Genomic DNA, 19,974 nt, shown 5'->3' with positions numbered 1-19,974 from the left:
TGCTGTGACACTGCCTTTGGGCCAGGTCTGGGCTTTGGGGCTGAGGTTGTCAAGGCACACTCTCCCAGGGATGGGTGCTTTGGAGGCAGGGAGGGCCAGGGAGAAGCCTCCTGTGTCCTTTCTGGCAGATGGATTTGGGCTGAGTCCCCCTTGGAGAGGCTGTCTCAGCCCCGCTTGGGCATTCAGAGCTTCTAGCTTGTGGGCACCCCAGAGGTAGAGGAGGTGCCGAGGCTGAGGGCAGGAGGGGTTCCACACGTCTGGGGTGGGAGTGTGGGTCCCTCTCCTGAGGGGCAAAAGCCCAAGCGAACTAGAGGGCATTTGGTCCAGAAGCCACAGCACCTTGGAGTAAAGAGCCAAAGGTGGAGGTGTCATTAAAGAGGGGACATCCAGCAAATCCAAGAAGGGTCCGTCGAGGAGAGGGAGCAGGCTGAGTCATTTCCTTGAAGCATCATTTTCAAGCCTTATTTTTTTCCTTTCTTTAAAACAATGACTTTCTTTCAAAATGCACACCAAAATCTTAACATGGAATTGTAAGCCACAAAACAGAAGTGACAACACTGATCTGGTCCACAGGAAGGAGGGGTCCCTCAGAACCCTCCCTGCTCCATCTCCCATGTGGCCCTACCTTCTTGGGGCCTCTAGGGTGCTCCGGAACCCAGTTTGAAAACCTGGACCTTGAACCTCAGCTGGCGCTGAGGTCCGCATGGGGACCGCGGGGCTTGGAGGCTGGTAGAAGTGGCTGGGGGAGGTGGGACGCAGACAGGAGACCGTGTTCCTTAGGAGGCTGTTTCAGTGTGGACAAGATCATCATACGCTTCACTCATCAAAATCCCCGAAAGGCTGCTGAAAAGAGGATTTAAGGCCACATTCCTTGAAGTAGGGATGGCCAATGAGGTAAGAAAGGCTGGGGCCCAGTGGCCTTCACCAGGCTGACCATTGGTGGCCTTAAGCACTAAGCCACACATCTGTACTCTCCACCCTGAGCTTGCCCTGGCTTCAGTGTCACAGGATACCAGGGCGTTCCCTGCCTCTCACACGAGCTCTCGCCCTGGGCCTGCATCTGAGCCTGTAGGACTTGGATGGGTTTTGCTTGTATCTAGTACAAGCCTTCTTAACCCAGAGTCTGGGATAGGCGACAGGGGTACATGACCCCTTAAAAGTACAAAACTTTCAGTTGCACCTTCTTCCTGGGATAGAGTTCATATTTTCTTCAGACCCTTGAAGGGCTCTACAACCAGCAGAAAAATGGAGAGTTACTGCAACCCCCTCAGTTGCCACCTCCTTCGAGAAGTCTTCTAAGATTTTCCTTAATTTACAGTGATCAAAGCTCTCAGGCCACGCAGAGCTCAGTGACCTCGGGCTTAACTGGAGGGAGCTGTCACTCACTCTCTCCTCTGCAGCTGGGTCTCTGCATGTTAAGATGTCACACTGGTTGTCAAATGAAAGAAATTCAACTGTGCTATTACCCTGCTTGTCAGTTTACTCTTTAAAAGAAACCCTGATAACTGAGGACTATTTTATTCCTTTGGCAAGTCTCCCATTCATTGTATGCAAATACTGCTACTCAGTGCTCTAAATGATGTTTGTGTAAAAGCGGATTTCACTACATCCCTGCCCGCATCCTGTTGACTCATTCACTGCTTATCACCGCTCTCTCCAGAACCCTGTGTGTACTAAGCCCCATTACTTAACAGCTTGTCTCTTGACCTCTCCATGACCCTGAATGAGGCAGGCCAGGCCAGGCTGAGATTATTTGTTGCAGTGGGAAAAGATGGAGTGTTGAAGCTGGGAAACCTGGGTTCAGAATCTGCCCTCAGCGACGTGTCCCAGGACAGCCACTTCACCTGGATCTCAGAAATGCATGCTGCTGGCCGGGTGTGGTGGCTCACGCCTGTAATCCCCGCACTTTGGGAGGATGAGGCGGGCGGATCACAAGGTCAAGAGATCGAGACCATCCTGGCCAACATGGTGAAACCCCATCTCTACTAAAAATATAAAAATTAGCTGGGGTGGCGCATGCCTGTAATCCCAGCTACTTGGGAGGCTGAGGCAGGAGAATTGCTTGAACCTGGGAGGTGGAGGCAGGAGAATCGTTTGAACCTGGGAGGAGGTGGAGGTTGCAATGAACCGAGATCGTGCCACTGCACTCCAGCCTGCGCGACTGGCAAAACTCCATCTCAAAAAAAAAAAAAAAAAAAAAAAGGTCAAGGAAGACAATGAATGTGCAAAAGCACTGTGCAGTCATGTAGAGTACCAAGTCACGTGTGTTACCATCGTCACACACATTGTCACAGTCATGTACAGTGCCACAGCCATGTATATTACCATGGTCATGTACAGTATAGGTCTTATATATTACCACGGTTATGTACAGTATCAATCTTGTATATTATCATGGTCATGTACAGTATCATTCTTGCATATTAATATGGTCTTGTAGAGTATCCATCTTGTATATTACCAAGGTCATATACAGTATCTATCTTGTATATTACCATAGTCATGTACAATACCATGTCCTGTACAGTACCATAGTCATTAATAGTACCCTGTATATTAATAGTGCCATGTATATTCCCATGTATATTAACAGTACCATGTATAGTAATAGTGCCATGTATATTCCTACATTCATGCTTTTACCACAATCATGTACAAAGGGTCTTCAAAAAGTTCAAGGAAAATGCGTATTACGAAAAAACTAGGCATATATTTGAGATTTTTTTTGCCCCAAAATAACTAACTTGTTATAACATGACTAAATGGGATCTAGTTTGAGGCACTAAGAAGGATAAGACATCAGTTTGAAAAGAACTCCTATCAGAGCAACATAAATTCTACTAAAACTGAAGCAAGAACAAACATCAAATTTACAGTGAAGCTTGCTTAGATGGAAGAATGGTGAAATCACTGATACTTTATGAAAAGTTTATGGGGACAATGCCCCAAAGAAATCAGCAGTTGGCTAGGTGCGGTGCCTCACACCTGTAATCCCAGCACTTTGGGAGGCCGAGGCAGGCGGATCACAAGGTCAAGAGACCGAGATCATCCTGGCCAACATGGTGAAATCCCGTCTCTACTAAAAATACAAAAATTAGCCAGGCGTGGTGACATGCGCCTGTAGTCCCAGCTACTTGGGAGGCTGAGGCAGGAGAATTGCTTGAACCCAGGAGGCGGAGGTTGCAGTGAGCTGAAATCATGTCACTGCACTCCAGCCTGGTGACAGTGTGAGACTGTCTCAAAAAAAAAAAAAAAAATAGAAATCAGCAGTAGTTAATAAATAGATAACTTGTTAAGAAGGGATGAGATGATGTTGAAGATAAAGCCTGAAGTGCCAGACCATCCACATCAAATTAGAAAGAAAAAATTCATCTTGTTTGTGCTCTAACTGAAGAGGACTGACAATTAACAGCAAAAAAAAAAAAAAAAAAAAAAAAAAAAAAAAAGCCAATACCATAGACATCTCCATTGGTTCAGCGTACACAATTCTGACTGAAAAATTAAAGTTGAACAAACTTTCCACTTGATGGGCACCAAAACTACTGCATCCAGATCAGGTGCAGATGAGAGCAAAGCTTTCAATGAAAATTTTATTTTATTTTATTTTATTTATTTATTTTTTTGAGACCGAGTTTCACTCTTGTTGTCCAGGCTGGAGTGCAATGAGGTGATCTTGGCTCACGGCAACCTCCGCCTCCCGGGTTCAAGCGATTCTCCTGCCTCAGCCTCCTGAGTAGCTGAGATTACAGGCATGTGCCACCATGCCCAGCTAATTTTTTTTTTTTTGTATTTTTAGTAGAGACGGGGTTTCTCCATGTTGGTCAGGCTGGTCTTGAACTCCCAACCAGGTGATCCGCCCGCCTCAGCCTCCCAAAGTGCTGGGATTACAGGCGTGAGCCACCATGCCCGGCTGCTTTCAATGAAAATTTTAAACAAGTGGGATCAAGATCTTGAAGCATTTCTTCAAAGAACTGTAAGAGAGGATGAAGCATTAACCACTACAATCCTGAAGACAAAGCACAATCAAAGCAATGGCTACCAAGAGGTGGACATGGCCCAGTCAAAGCAAAAGCAGACCGACCAAGAGCAAAGGTCATGGCAATAGTTTTTTTGGGATGTTCAAGGCATTTTGCTTGTTAAGTTTCTGGAGGGACAAGAACAATAATATCTGCTTATAATGAGAGTGTTTTGAGAAAGTTAGCCAAAAGTTTAACAGAAAAACACCCAGGAAAGCCTCACCAGATGGTCCTGCTCCACTAAGACAAGGTTCCCATTCATTCCTCTCATCAAACAAGGACAATTTTGTGAGGGTTTTGATGGGAAATCATTAGGCATCCACTTTACAGTCCTGATTTGGCTGTTTCTAACTTCCTTTTGTTTCTTAATCTTAAAAAATCTTTAAAGGGTGATACAGTTAGGCGTTGTGTCCCCACCCAAATCTCATCTTGAATTATAATCCCCATAATCCCCATCTGCCAAGGGAGAGATGAGGTGGCCGTAATTGGATCATGGGAGTAGTTTCCTCTATGCTGTTCTCATGATAGTGAGTGAGCTCTCACGTGATCTGATGGTTTTATAAGTGTTCGTTAGTTCCTCCTAAGTTCATTCTCCTTCCTGCTGCCTTGTGAAGAAGGTGCCTTGCTTCCCCTTCTCCTTCCGCCATGATGGTAAGTTTCCTGAGGCCTCCTCAGCCATGTGTAACTGTGAGTCAATTAAACTTCTTTCCTTTATAAATTACTCAGTCTCTAATATTTCTCTATAGCAATGTGAGAAAGGACTAAGACAAAGGGCATCCATTTCTCTTCAGCTAATGATGTAAAAAAAAGACTGTATTGACATGGCTGAACTCTCAGGACCCTCAGTTATTTAGGGACGGACTAGATGGCTGGTATCATCGCTTACAAAAGTGTCTTGTAACTTGATGAAGTTTATGTTGAGAAATAAAATATATATATTTGTGTATATGTGTGTGTGTGTATGTGTGTGTGTGTATACATGGAGAGAGGGAGAAAGACACAGTCTTGCTCTGTTGCCCAGGCTGAAGTGCAGTGGTGCGATCTCCACTCACTGCAAACTCCACCTCCCAGGTTCAAGTGATTCTCCTGCCTCAGTCTCCCGAGTAGCTGGGATCCCAGGCATGCACCACCATGCCGGATAATTTTTGTATTTTTAGTAGAGATGGGGTCTCATCCTGTTGGACAGGCTGGTCTCGAACTCCTGACGTCAAGTGATCTGCCCGCCTCGGCCTCCCACAGTGCTGGGAATACAGGAGTGAGCCACTGTGCCTGGCCTATATTTTTTATTTTCATCCTTTAATTCCATTTTCCACCACCTTTTGGAAGCCCCCTTGTATATTACCACAGTCACGTATATTACCAATCATGTATGGTACCACAGACATGTAGAGTACCATGGTCATGAATATTACTAGGAACGCAAGGAAGCCATCAGCATCCAGTTCAGAAGCCACAGGAATCTAAGCCTGAGTGAAGGATGTGAGTCTGTGCCCACCCTGCACCCTCTTGCCTCCTCCCTGCTCCCCAGCACCCTGGAAAGCCTGGACAAAGGAATGACATCACTGCTGGAGATTCCTGCTGAAGTCATGCTGAGAAGGGCTGCCTTCTTTTAATTTTCAAGTGTTGGTTGATCGATGCTGGTGTCCTCTTTTCCTCCTGCCCCCTGCCCCTGCTCCTGCCTGTGTCATTGACCTCACTGACTTCATGACAATGACTCACAGAATCAAAGGGTAGAAGGGACCTGGGAGGTTGTCCAGAACCTAACCTCCCCCAGTGCAGAAATCTCGACACCATGTTTGCTTAAAGAGCAACCTGTTCCAAAGGGCAGGAAGGTGTTCCTCTTGCAGGGCCCAGGTCTGCATTTTCAAGCCCTCCCCACGGGCCTAGCGTGGGCCTCCAGAACCATCTAGAACAGGTCCCATGCCTCTGTGGTACTGGAATGCAGCTGATACCCTCTCCTGCCTCTTAAGCAGTCAACTATACTCCCATGGATTTGCCACCCAACCCATGTCATGGCTTCTAGCCCTTGTCACCCAGCCTGCTCCCTGGATACCTTCCAGTTGGTCAAGGGCCCTGTCCAAGTGCTGGCCCACATGGACACAACACCCCAGAAGTCGTTTGACAAAGTAGGACTGAAAAGCATCTCCTTTATTCTAAGCACCAGCACAGTTATCTGATTTTATTCAGAGGGGTTAAGCACTACTGCCATTAGAAGCCTGCTTGTTGGTGCCAACTCATCCTTCCACAGTGTTAGGAGATTTTTCAATCTGGGGATGGTGGTCACTCCAGGAACACTAAGTGTCACAAGGAGAGAACCTTGTTTATGAGGTTCCCTGCCACATCTCCAAGGCCTAGTTTGCTGAATCAATGAACAGAGCCAACATAGTCACGATTCCTCAGAGCCGTGTCACCCTGAAGCTGGTTGTCACTTCCTCACCTAAGTTACCAGCAAGAAAGATCAGGATCTGGCTGGGAGCAGGGCTGCCCAGCAGAGCCCCGAGGGCTTGGTGCCAGCTGCCTCCCACCCCCTCCAACAGTGGCACCCCGGCCTGCCTAGATTCTCCATTACCCTCAGCCCAGACACTTCCATCTTGACAGTAAAAGATATCAGAGGAGGCCCTCAGCATCCTCCAAAACTCTAGTGCAATGCTGACAGCATTCCCTGAGCTCTGCGAAGCTCTCAAAGAAGGTGGCGAAGCAAGTCTGGGTGATATTTTTGGAGGAGGCATGGAAACCTGGCGGCCTCCTAGCAGGTCCCCCACCCCTGGCCTGACACCTCCACCGCCTGCCTGTCACAGCAGCCAGGGGATCCTGCTAAGGCTTGGGTGAGGGCATGATGCTTGAGTCCTGGGGCCAGCTAGGTCTACCTGTCCTACATGGGAACCTGTCTCCCTCAGTTCTTCCTCCCCACTCACTCACTGCTTCAGCCACACTGGCCACCTCTTGGTCCTCAGACACTCCACTCTCTCCTCAGAGCCCTTGCTCTGTCCTCTCCCTGGAATGCTACTGCTCCCTTCCCACCATGCCCTCGCCTCCTTCAGGTCTTTCCTCATGTCTCCTTCTCAGTGTGGCCTTCCTTATACCCTACCTAGAATCTCAGGCCCTCGCATTCCCATCCTTCTTGCCTCATTGGTTTTCTCCTCATTGCTTATGATGACAATTCAATGTTCTGTTTTATTTATTTATTTATTTATTTATTTTTTGAGACAGAGTCTCCCACTGTTGCTCAGGCTGGAGTGCAGTGGCATGATCTCTGCTCACTGCAACCTCCGCCTCCCAGGTTCAAGCAATTCTCGTGCCTCAGACTCCCAAGTAGTTGGGATTACAGGTGTGCTCTACCATGCCCAGCAATTTTTTTTTTTTGTATTATTAGTAGAGATGGGGGTTTCACCATGTTGGGTCAAGCTGCTCTTGAACTCCTGACCTCAAGTGTTCCGCCTGCCTTAGCTTCCTAAAGTGCTGGGATTACAGGCATGAGAATGTACTGTTCTATTGATCTTGCTTTTTATCTGTCTCTCTTACTAAAATGCCAGCTCTCACTACATGGGTGGGGATTTTCATCTGCTTTGCTCCCTGCATGCCTTCAGTGCCCAGAACAGTGCCTGGCATATAGTAGGTGCTCAGTAAATGTGCTGAATGTATGAATAAGTGAATAAATGAATGAATTCCCACCAACCATTCATTCATTTGCTAACCCGGCACTTTCTTGTTGAGAATCTAGGCATGTGCTCATTTTCAGATTCTAAGATCTCACTCATTTCAGGGGTGCCGCAGCAATGAGCACACATCTGGGCATGCTAGTGTCTAAATAGACTCACTTTTCTCATTTCCAATGGGCTTCGATGGTTTCGTAATCCTCATGGTTCATCTGAATAATATGTTTGAAATGTTTCAAGTATCTTATGGACTTATATTTTTGGATTGTGTCTCCTGAAGACAACGGTGGGCACAGCCTTATAAAATTCTGGGTGTGTTCATGCTTTTGTCCAAGGATAAGGGAGAACGTGTAGTGTGTGGGACCCATCCCGCACTGATGCTCAAAACTGTGGTAGGATATCGCTGGTAGTGGCAGGTTAAGACAAGGGCTTTTGTTACAGCGATTGTGACAACCAGATACACTTCCTGGGTAGAAAGGACACCTCATAAATACAGCCGAGATCACTTTCTCAAGGCAGACGGCCTCGGCAAATACCAAGATGGAAATGAACCAGAGAAAGTAACTGCAAAGATACAGAGATCAGAAGGGCTTGGAAGGGATCTGTGCAGCCATAAACAAGTGCGCTTCACCTGAAAAGATGGAAGCTCAGAAGAGCTTGAAGTCGAAACGAGAATTAGCAGAAGGGCTGGGTGCACTGAAAATGAACTTGACTCAGAGTCAGTATTGCTAGATATGCTAGGACGCATTCCTGAAAGCCCAAATAGACAAGTTGGTGAATTTAGAAGAAAAAAACCAGGAAATTTTGTTTGACATGCTAGTCAGGGAATTTGGGTCCCTTATTCCTTTAGAAGCGACGGTTTGGAAATATTAACGTCTTCTGCAAGAGCTGAAATAAATCCACGGCAGACAGCTACCTGTTGAGGGAGTTTTGAACGGGTGTGGGGCTCTGCGGAGCTGGGGCACAGCACGTCTTCCAACTCGGAGTTGCTTCTTTTTCATTTGGTGGCATCTGATGACTAGCAAAGGCTGAGATCAGTGATGGGGACAAATGCTTTCTTCACCTGGAAGTCTCCTGCTTGCAATTCAGGGAAGCCTGGCAATCCGTTGCTTTCTTGGGTTGACTGATCTGTAAGACGAGAATTTTCGAGCGTGCCGGGATCTTAGGGATCATTGTAACCCCTCTCATTTTATAGGTGTGCTTCTCAGCTGCAACCTGGAGAAGGTAGTAACTTTTCCAGGGTCAAGAACCCAGTCTTGGCTGGGTGTGGAAGCTCATACCTGTAATCCCAGTACTTTGGAAGGTCAAGAAGGAAGGATTGCTTGAGCCCAAGAGTTCGAGACTAACCTAAGCAACATAGGGAGACTCCCGTCTCTATTTTTAAATAAATAAATAAATAAATAAATAAATAAATAAATAAATAAAAGCTCAGTCTCTGGCCTCCTGCACAGGTGAGCAAGACTGCAGGGGGGCGTGGTCCCAGAGGTAGACACCTTTGTTCCCCCAAGGGAAGGGCCTGGGGGAGTAAGAAGGAGATGTTTGTTTATTCATGAGACAGCCTCATTTGTAAGGTCAGTTGTGACCAATGCTCTAAGCAGAAACACTTCTAGATGTCACAGGCAGAACAGGTAGCCTACCTGCCTGCTTTCAGGCTGCACAGAGTGAGGATGGGAGAGATGGGCCACTGCTCTCTCCCCTGTAAATTGGTTAGTGCAGCTGTTTTGGCCTGATGACTCTAGGGACCCACAGATGACCTGTCTGGACCCTTCTCTTCTCTTTCTCTTTTTTTTCTATTCTCACCAGTACTGACCTGACTCAGAGTCTGAGGTGTAAACTCCCTGCTTACCTCCCTATTCCACAATACAGTGTTTTCTTGCTTCCCTTTCCTCTTCCCTCCCGCAATTCCAGCCAGGTAGAGCTTTTGATCAGGTGGTTTCTTGTACCTAGATTTCCCTTGTCACACCCCTTCTGGTTGAAACACTTGACCTTCTTCAAGGCTCAGTTGAATGCTCCTTCCTTCATGAAACCTTTCATGAGCACCTGCTATAAATTAACTGCTCCTCTGTGCTTCCACTGTGTAGCATCCCCCAAACTTCATGCCCATCCAGAACTTCAGAATGTCACCTCATTTGGAAAGAGAGTTTTTGGAGCTATAACTAGTTAAGGATCTTGAGATGCAATCACATTGGATTTAGTATGTGCCCTGAATCCAATAACTAGTGTCCTTATAAGAAGATGATGGGGGTGGGCACGGTGGCTCACACCTGTAATCAGAGCACTTCGGGAGGCTGAGGCGGGTGGATCACCTGAGGTTGGGAGTTCGAGACCAGCCTGACCAACATGGAGAAACCCCATCTCTACTAAAAATACAAAATGAGTTGGGCATGGTGGCACGCACGCCTGTAATCCCAGCTACTCGGAAGGCTGAGACAGGAGAATCGCTTGAATCTGGGAGGCGGAGGTTGCAGTGAGCCAAGATCACGCCATTGCACTCCAGCCTGGGCAATAAGAGCAAAACTCTGTTTCAAAAAAAAAAAAAAGGAGATGACGGGACCTAGACACACACAGCAAGGAAGGCCATGGGCTGATGAAAGGAGAGACTGGAGCCATGCTTCCATAAGCAAGGAGCATCAGGAGCCACCAGGAGCTGGAAGAGATGACGAAGGATCTTCCCATAGTCTTTTGAGTGGAGAGGAACCCAGTACCCTGCTGATGCCTTGATTTCAGACTTCTGGCCTCCAGAACCACGAGAGAATACATTTTGTTGTGGTAAGCCATCAAGTTTGTCCTAACTGGTCATGGTAACCACAGGAAGCACATACAGATGGTGATTTGTGCCTTCACTGTAAGCACCTGGCCACACTCTAGGTCTTTATTCATCTTTGCTACATTTTCTTACAGGCCCAGAGCTGTGCCAAACACCGAACAGATACCCCAGGTAGGTTTGCTAAGCTAGGTCTCTCAGAGATGGTGTCAAGGGACTTACAAGCTTGGGCTGGCCCCAGGGCTAGGGATGGGAAGGACACAGGACTTGCTGAATGGAAGTGCTGGAGAATGGGGTTCATAAATCTACTCACAGTGCTAGTTCCTGGCTGGGTGCTGTAGGAACAGGGCTATCTACCCACATGCTGTAAATTCACTGACAGCAAGACAGAACTCCAAGCCAGTTCCCATACTACCTTCCTGAAATACCTCCCCTCAGACTACCTCTCGGAAGTGGGAATTGAGTTTTTTTGTTTGTTTGTTTGTTTGTTTTTGAGACAGAGTTTTGCTCTGTCGCCCAGGCTGGAGTGCAATGGCGTGATCTAGGCTCACTGCAACCTCTACCTCCTGGGTTCAAGCACTTCTCCTGCCTCAGCCTCCCGAGTAGCTGGGATTACGGGCGCTTACCACCAGGCCTGGATAATTTTTTGTATTTTTAGTCGAGATGGGGAGTCACCATGTTGGCCAGGCTGGTCTTGAACTCCTGACCTCAAGTGATCCGCCTGCCTCAGCCTCCCAAAGTGCTGGGATTACAGGCATGAGCCACTGCTCCCAGCCAAGGTCCTGGAGTTCCTGACGTGGTATTAGGCCCACGTATGTTGCCCCACCTCCCAAGGTTTGCGATCATGGCCCAAGACTTTCGTCCAGCCACTTGCTGGATACCAAACCAAAGGCGGGGATGGTCCCTACAAATACTTCTAAATGAACGGTCTACTTCTCCTCCCAGGGGCTCCTGCTAACACCATGTCAAACTCAAAGACTGGAGCCGGGGCTGACCACTAGCCAGAAGTTAGTTCCCTTGGAGGGAAGGGGAATAAGTTTAAGGTTTGTGAATGCTTTTGTGGAAGGAATTCTAGGAGGGCAAAGAAAATTAAAAAGCAAGACCTTTACGCCTAGAAACCCTAACCATGACTGGCCCTGCCTCAGTTTGCCACAGTGCACTGTGGGTAAGGAGAGATGTGTCCGGAGCTTTCAAATTCTTACAGCCTTAGTGTGCCTTTAAAAAAAAAAACCCTCGCTTATTTGGGCCACCTTTGCACCCTAAGGCTCACCACCACCCACAAATATTGCCAAATCCTATTTAACTCAAGGTCATTATGGGAAACTGGGTTGTCAACTCTCCCTCCTTCCCAAATAAACAGATAACTCCTGGACATGTCAGCTCTTTGCAGAGACTCTGGTACACCTTTTTTTTTTTTTTTTTTTTTTTTTTTTGCTTTTTGGGGTCTTCCCCCTCCCAGATCCAATCCCACCAGAATCTAGGCTGGGAAGCTCTCAGATGCAGCCACCAGAATCTAGGCTGGGAAGCTCTCAGATGCAGCCTCCACTTCCATCAAGAGGAGAAGGGATGTCATCTGTGGTTCCACACAGCCGCCCCCTGTCTAGTATCACTGCAGGCTGCGGGTGGCACTGGCCCTCTCTGGTCCAGTACTCTTGGGCCACCCCCAAGCCCACTGTTCACACCTGTCCCCAACCCATAATTTCCCCACTCCCTCGACACTTGACCCTTTGTTCCCAACCCCACTAGGCCTCAAAACACTCCTGGCTCTGGGGGTTTGTCCCAAAGTCCTCTCATTGGTGTTAGGCAAGAAGCCACAATTCCAAACTCCCCACCATGACAGCAAACAGAAGCCTCATTATAAAGTAGCTCCAGAAGCCTCATTATAAAGTAGCTCCAGTAATTGGTCAGATAATGGCGAGTTACAGGGAGCACCGCTGGTCATCCTGACGAGTCAGATGACTGAATCGAGCATGAATGGCACTCGAAGTTTCACAGGCCCCCATGGATCCTGTTTTTGTTTTTGGTGACCCTGACACCAATTTAAGACACATTTCTAATTAGTCCTGGCTGGATTCCCTGGAAGAGGACGTCCAGTCCAAGTTAGGTGGGGTTTGGTTCCCGGTGCGTGAACTTGCAGGCTCCACTCTGTACTATCACACCCACCCCCCAATGCCATACACTTCTTTCAATTTAGGATTGTTTATAGTCAGTCGAGTTTTTCCAGATTGACTAAGAGTTCCTCATCTGCCTACTGTAGTCAGCTACAAGAACAGTAAAAGAGACCCAGGACTTGGGCCAGCTGGAAGACTCAGAAGAAGTTTCTGTGGGATGCAGACAGCTAAAGAATGACAATCACATGCAATTGTCCCAAACCCCACGTCCGCCCCAAAGGACACCCTCATCTGCCCTTTTCAGACCCCTTCACAAAGAGCTTCAGGAGCCCTTTTATGGGGCATTGCCTCAAGGAAATGAAACTGCTGAGAACAACTCTGACTTCCCCTTATTCGTTGTGTCCAAGGGTTAAAAACGCTTCCCAACTCCCCCTCCAAATGCAAGGTCAAGCGGCTGTCCAAACCACCCAAGGAGAAGAGGGAGTCCTGGACAGCCAGACCCCTGCTAGCTTGGCCACCACAGGCTCCGGCCAGCCCGGCTAGGGAAGAGTTAATCAGATCGGCTTTGGCTGATAGTTCAGGCTCCAAAGTTCAGTCCCAGTCAGAGCCACCCCGGAGGAATTGTAAATCTCAGGGCAGTATTTAACAAAACAAAAGCAACCTGGAATTACATGCAGGTTTGGTTTTCTACAGTACATATTTACTTAATCCCCAAGGTATGCGGCTCCATGTCAGATCAGCTGGCTTTGCGGCCCTTTCACCCCCCTAGTTCACAACAGTTTAAGTTTCAAACTAATTCCCTGTTTTCGCTCTTCCTCTTCACAGGGCTGGCTGGAGACAGCCTGGCCTGCCTCCCTCTCCTGATGGCTCTGGTCACCGCGTGAGTCAGCCTGGCCTGGGCTGGGAGTTGGGTGACAGCCTGCCCACTCTCCCCACTCTCTGGCACCAGGTCTCCAAAACCACCAAAAAGTTAAAGGCCGTGTCTGGTGGGCAGGACCCTCCTTGCAGCACCACCTTCCAGCTAAATGGGGAGGGATCCCTGGGGGGTGTACTGGGGGGGAGGGGACAGGGTTGAAGGTGAGAACAAGGGCTCTTTATCAGTAGCTGCTTACCCTGGCCTCCTCTTTCCTGCTTTCCAAACACCTGGGCCTCTCAGTGTGGGTCCGGCCAGACTACTGCATCCAAGACCGCTCTTCCCTTTTCAAACCCAAACCAAGTACCCCCTCTCGTGTCTTCAGAGCTGCAGCCGCCCAGGTTGGGGCTGGGTAGCGGGTTGCCAAGGAAAATACGAGGCGCCAGCTAGCAGGCGGCTCCCAGCTTTATCCAGGAGTGCGCACACCCTGCACTCACCAGGGTGGCGGCAAGAAAAAGGGGGGAAGGCGGGGGAGGGGGGCACAACACCTTCCTTTGGGAGGCAGGAATGTGGGAAATGGGTGGCTCTCTTAAGTTTCAGGGTGGGGGTGAATAGCCAGTCAGCCAGCCACCGATCCCAAAGGAGCGGATCAACTCTGAACCTGCCAAAAAAGACAGTCCGGTGCCCGGGAAATTTACAAGGTGAAACCGACTAGCTCAGCACTCGTGGGTGGCGCGGAGAAGTGGGGTGGCCGGCGACTCTCAGCTCCCGGGCGCGGGATCCCGCAGCGGCAGCAGGTGGGCTCACCCCCGCCCCTGCGGCCCCCCACTCCCTGGAGTCGCAGTGCCTGGTACCTTTCTGGCGCCGCGCTCCGCGAACTCGCGGGCGAGCTGACGCCCGATGCCTCTCCCGCCGCCGGTGATGAGGACGTTCTCCCGCGACAGGTCCCGCAGCTTGGCGGGCAGCACCAGTCCGACGGCTGCTTTCACCACCAGATAGATCATCTGTAGAGGGAACATCACCAGCGCGCCCAGCCGTTTCCACACCATCCTCCGCGCCGCGGAGCCGGGCAGGGGGCGAAACTCCCCGGGCCGAGCAATACAGGAATTAAAAAACACCCCGAACAATAAATAGTAAACCGAATAAGGAGAGAGGCGTCCCACCTGGCCACTCTTGAAATCACCTCTTTCCAAATGCAAAGCACCGGGTGAGAAAAAGAAAAAAAAAAAAAAAAGATAAATTCTCCTCTGGGGGAGAAAAAGCGTCTCCTAAGGTTGGGACGGTAGAAGAGGTGGAGGGGGAAGCCGGAGGTGGAAAGTTCTAACAAGAAGTTTCTTGCCCCAGCAGCCGTTTCGGCTGGGGAATTCTCAGGTAATGTTTACAGACTGACAGAGGAGTTTAGGGAGGGGAAGAAAAAAAAAAAAAAAAAGGCACCAACCACACGCGCGCACCCTGCCTCGGTTCCGCGGTTTCAAAGTGCAAGATTAAAAAAAAAAAAAAAAAAAAAAAAGCTGATTCCAAATTGTAGCGCCCCCACCCCCACCCCGTCTCCAGAAAAAAAAAAAAAAAAAGTGGGGGGGAAAAAGTGCTTGGAGCTCCCAATTTCAGCCCGCGAAAGTCTCCCGACTCATTGCTATTCTTGGGCTCAGGAAATTGCTTAAACGCGATCTGATTGCCAGCAACGTGCAGGAGAAGTGGGGGGTCCGGGTGTCAGTTTCTTTACGTGCAGCGCTCGCCCTCGCGCGCGCTCGCTCGCTCCGGCTCCCTCCCTCCCTCTCTGTTCCAGCAGAGGCTGGGAGTTGCCGCTCGATCCAGCTCCCCTTCTCTCCCTTTTTAGCATTTATTGCCTTCTTTTTGTCCTTTCCAACTTGGAGAGGGTCCGGGTGTGGAGCGCGCGTGGATCGGACGCCTTGGTCTGCGCGGCCCTATTCATTCGCTCCCCGGGCAGCCGCGTCGCGGAGAGGGCGGCCCCTTTTTCCCCCATTTTTTCAATACCCCATTAAGTCTGATTGACAGTTAAAGTTGTTGGGAGGCTTCACTACCGTTCCTCTGAGTGGCTGCTGCGGCCTCCCCTCCCCCTGCGCCGTCGCGGGGAGCGCGCATAAGGCGCGCACTCGGGCTCGCCGGGACTCGCGCTCTCCCGGGACTGGCTCCCCTCTCTGCAAGCCGGGACTTGCCGCCGGTGTCCCTGAGGGCTCGCAGCTGTAACTCGAACACGCTGGAACCGACTCCGGCGAGCCGGCTGCCTTCTCGAGACGTTCCTCCTTGCCCGGGCCGCCCGCGGGCCAGGTGATCACCCCTGCGTGTGGAGCAGGCCCGGGGGAGCTTGCGTATGCCTTGATCCAACCAGGTCACCCAGGGTTTTATTTCAGGTCATTTGGTCATCCCCGGCCTCCAGGTAGGATCAGGAAGCCACTCCTCACCTTTGCCCGGACCTCTTCTGTGTTCACGTAGAGTGGACTTTTAAAAGCCTGACCCAAGTGCCTCACGATGCTTAGGGGGAAGCCGCTGGGGAGCAGGACTTTGCTTTGAGGGGAGGGAGTAGTCAAGGTAAAGGAACCTCTGCTCCGAGTGCCAATAAAATCCCCACAAGATTAGCTGGGAGCATATTTATTGCTCATCTGAGCTAGAATTACCTTGACTGACAGCAATTTCCTTAATAACAAAAGCCTGTAAACAAAACGTCCTATTCCTGCGCCCCTGTGCTGTGCAGCCAGCGTCTCCTGTCCTTGGGTCTCCCTGGACTGCCCTGGCGGGGCACCCACCTTTTAACCTCCTGCCCTTCCCGACCGGAATGTCTCCCCTGCTGGAGGGTGGGACCGAGCTATTTAGAGTTGTCTGTTGCAGGAAGTCTGGGAGGTGAGTCACTAAAAAGCAGCCCCAGTTCAAAGTGCTGATGGGACTTGCCTCCCGCCCCCCTGCACGTTCCTGGGGCCGGAGGAGCGAGAGCGAAGCAGGGAGCTGCCCTGTAATCTGGGGCAGCCGTTTCCAGCCCGCGACTTGTTCAGACGGCGATTCCTGGGCCTCACCCCCAGAGATTCTGATTCAGCAGGGCTGGGTGCGCTGGGATCGGTACTTTCAATGCTCCGCCTGGTGAGAAAGTCACTTCGAAAAACGCTGATCTGCGGGGAGGGGAGGCTGGGATTACCTCGTCACCTGCAAAGACCTAGTTCTGGGGAGAGGTTCTGCAGGGGAGGATCTTCCTTCTGGGTGAAAAGCCACTGGAAGAGCAAAAGGCAGGAGAGGCTTAGGATGAGCAACTGTCCTGCACTGAGGGCCTATATTCTGACACAGTCCTTCCCCTGACCTTGCAATCGGGGGACTGTTATCCCATCGTCCAGGTTACCCAGCCAGGAAGTGCAGGAGAGGGGATCCCAATCCAAACCTCTTCCCACTCTGACCAGACGGGAGGAGAGAAGTGGAGGATGGGGTTCAGCTAAGGGTTGCAGAGCAGAGACCCCCCCTAACGCCCCCAAGAGTCTGACCGAAGGGCGGACCAATGTCTCCATCAGACCCCAGGGCCGGACTCCATTGTGGTGACGGCCTCCTCTCATCTTCGATGTCTGTAAAAATGGGAAAGCGATTCCAGCCTGGGAGTGACAGGCCTTTCCCACCCAGCAGCGGCTGGTGTCCGCCAGGCCTGCGAAGAAGCCTGGAAAGATCTGAAGACAGAATCAGGCTGCAAAAGCGGGCTTTGCTCATCTGTTGTCCTCGGAGCCGCCTGGTGGCCCAGATAGGATACTGCGCCTCGGAGCTGCCCGGCCTCCAACCCCGCGGCGTTCCTGCTAACTAGCCATGCTTTTCTTCCAGGCATTTCTCTCATGTAAGGTTAACACCCCAAGTCTAAAAGGGCTTGTGAAGATCATAGTCCTCCTCCCCCACCCCAAACACACTTTTATGGCTGGGGAAACTAAAGCCAAAAGATATGAAGCAACTCATATACAGAGATGCATTTTCACCCCAACTAGCCCACCCTGGTCAGATGCCACATCGGCTGGGCAACGGTTAGGTCCCTCTTACATCTCTCTGGTTGTGTGCCTGGGATGGAGGGCAGACGGTGGGAAGGAGGTCGGGAACCCAAATTGACCTTTAGTGCCTCAGGGCCTTTACACACTTTCTGATTGAATTTCCTTAACAGCCCAGGGAGGCACGTGCCCATTTATTGCAGGAGGAAACAGGCTCAGTAAATCTAAGTAACTTGTGCAATGCCACGCAACCTGCTTCTCAAAAGGTTTGGGATGAAATCAGAGGAAAAAAGAACATGTCAGACATTCCCCAAAGGAACTGACAGTTCCAGAAGCTGGCCTGAGGTGGATGGTGGCCTTTTTTTCTACTTGGTCCATCTTTCAGGATGTGGTTTTTGTGGGACTGGCAGCTCTGCAAGCCACACGTTTCTCCCAGCATCAACTGCTCAGAGAGAAACTTGTCACCTCCTCTGTTGCCCTCCCCCGAGGTCCCTGGGAAGATGGGGCCAAGGAGACCTTGTGTGGGGGTGATGTGTGTGTGCACAGTTCAGCAGGCTGGCCTTGAGGGTCGTGTGGCCTGGCTTCAGTGAGAACAGCAGGGACACATCCTCTCTGCCTTTCCCTCCCTCCCCCAGCCTTTATCCTTTGCTCTTGTACCCCCTCCTGGAATTTAACTCAGGGCAGAGTTTGAAATTTCACATCCCAGGTCTGTCCCTGAAAATGTGAAAGGAGGCTTTCTCGGCTTGAAGGGAAGAGGCGAGCTGCAGTTGGGAGAACTAACTTTTTCCGTGGCTCAGCTCCCCCGGTGCAGCGAGGATCCACACTCAGCCTGCGGTTCCTGGACCAGAAGCCTGTTAGAAATGCAGAATCCAGGCTGGGTGCGGTGGCTCATGCCTGTAATTCCAGCACTTTGGGAGGCCGAGGTAGGCGGATCACCTGAGGCCAGGAGTTTGAGACCAGCCTGGGCAACATGGGGAAACCCAGTTTCTATAAAAAATACAAAAATGAGCCTGGTACAGTGGGGTGCACCTGTAATCTCAGCTATTTGGGAGGCTGAGGCAGGAGAATCGCTTGAAGCCGGTAGGTGGAGGTTGCAGTGAGCTGAGATCGTGCCACTGTACTCCAGCCTGGGCCACAGAGCAAGACTCTGTCTCAAAAAAAAACAAAAACAAATGCAGAATCCCAGGCCCCACCCTGGCCCTCCTGAATCAGGCTCTGCTTTTTACTGAACGAGATCCCCAGGTGCTCCTTTGCTCACTGAGGTTTGAAAAGCGCTGAGGCTGGGTCCCGCAGGCCGGAGGAGGACTTTGGGTTTCATCTGCAGTGCGATGAGGGCCTTTGGGAGGGGGCTGTGGAGCAAAGGCAGATGTGATGGAATCTCGGAGTCTGCTCAGGCTGCTGGGTCCAGGATAGCTCTGGGTACTGAGTGGATGTCGGGAGAACAGTGAGGAGGCCATTGGTACTCAGGCCAGGGATGGCCACGGGCCACCAGCTCATGATCGGTGAACAGTGACACCTGGAGCTCTGCTGCCGTGAGTGCCCAGCTCAGGGACTTTGGGGTGGGGATGGGGGGCCCCTTCCTTCCTCTCCCCTCCCCTCCCAAGAGACCGCAGTCACCGGAGCCAAATCCCAGCAGGTCTGTGCTCACTGCTGAGCTATTCTGCCTCCTTCCTGACCCTTCCTCCAGCTCTTGAGCAGTATTTTAATACCAACGACTTGGTGTGATTGACACACACAAATGCATGTGCACACAGACACACGTGGACTCACACACGTACATGGCTTTGCGGGACAATTGGCTACTTTCCCCTGAGCAGAACAAGCTGGCGGTGTTTAGCCAGGGCGATTTGGAAAGCCGCCTGGTCTAGTGGAAAAAAGTGTTCCACGAAGTTTAACATCAGCCGCCCTGGAGGGTCTCTTCATGGAGACAGGCTCCTGGGAAAACATGAGTTGTATGCGATGGCTGACTGGGCAGTTTGCCTGGCCAGAGGCAACAGAGAGGAGAAAACAGGCATCAGGTGAGTGGAAAAATCCCTGTAGGGAGAGGACCCATGAGGACCATGGTCCAGGAAAGCAAATCTGCAAAGGCCAGAGACGATTTAAAACCCTCAGAAAACACGTCCCCTTCCTAATACAGAACATTTGCCAAGAGGGCCCCTTTCCTCCTCGGTGAGGCCTGGTGGGTAAAACTGGACACATAAAAGCAGGTTAGACGGCTCCCCTCAGTCCAAGGAATGCCTCCCCCATGCCCCGCCACAGGTGAGTATTTTCCATGGAATTGCGTCTGTCTCTTCTGGGCACGGGCTTAGGTTTTTTTTCATTATTGTTTGGAATCCCAGGCCGAGGCAGCAGGGAAGTAAGTTCTTTTGGCTCCATAGGAGGGGTGCTGGGGCAGCCGTGTTTATTCTGGCTGCCAGGGTCAGGTGGAAATGCAGGCGGGAGCCAAGGCTGAAACATGGCAGGAACACGGAGGAGTGGGAGGGATGTGCTTAGCAAGGGAACAGGCCCCAGGGTGTCACCGTGTCACCTGAGAAAGTTTGGGCCGAGGCCAGAGGGCACCCACGGGTCCTCACCTGTGTCCTGCCTCTGGGCCGGTCATGTCATTCTAA

The 19,974-nt window shown here is 50.6% G+C and overlaps 1 protein-coding gene across 2 annotated transcripts in view; it reads right to left on the bottom strand.

Moving 5' to 3' along the window:
* Window positions 1–18,659, bottom strand: part of DHRS3 (dehydrogenase/reductase 3) — a 53,883-nt gene extending 35,224 nt beyond the window's left edge. Inside the window, exon 1 of one of the 2 annotated variants that reach the window (XM_003822056.6) lies at window positions 14,255–18,659. In XM_003822056.6, the coding sequence (XP_003822104.1) occupies window positions 14,255–14,449 (195 nt within the window). In that variant the 5' untranslated portion in view covers window positions 14,450–18,659. Of the gene's footprint in view, window positions 1–13,659; window positions 13,827–14,254 lie in introns of those variants that run through there. The other variant, XM_024930806.4, reaches the window with a different exon arrangement.
* Between the last annotated feature and the right edge of the window lie 1,315 nt (window positions 18,660–19,974).

Source organism: Pan paniscus, chromosome 1 (genome assembly GCF_029289425.2).
Source record: "Pan paniscus chromosome 1, NHGRI_mPanPan1-v2.0_pri, whole genome shotgun sequence".
Lineage (NCBI taxonomy): Eukaryota > Metazoa > Chordata > Mammalia > Primates > Hominidae > Pan > Pan paniscus.
This window is presented reverse-complemented; position numbering and strand designations above follow the sequence as displayed.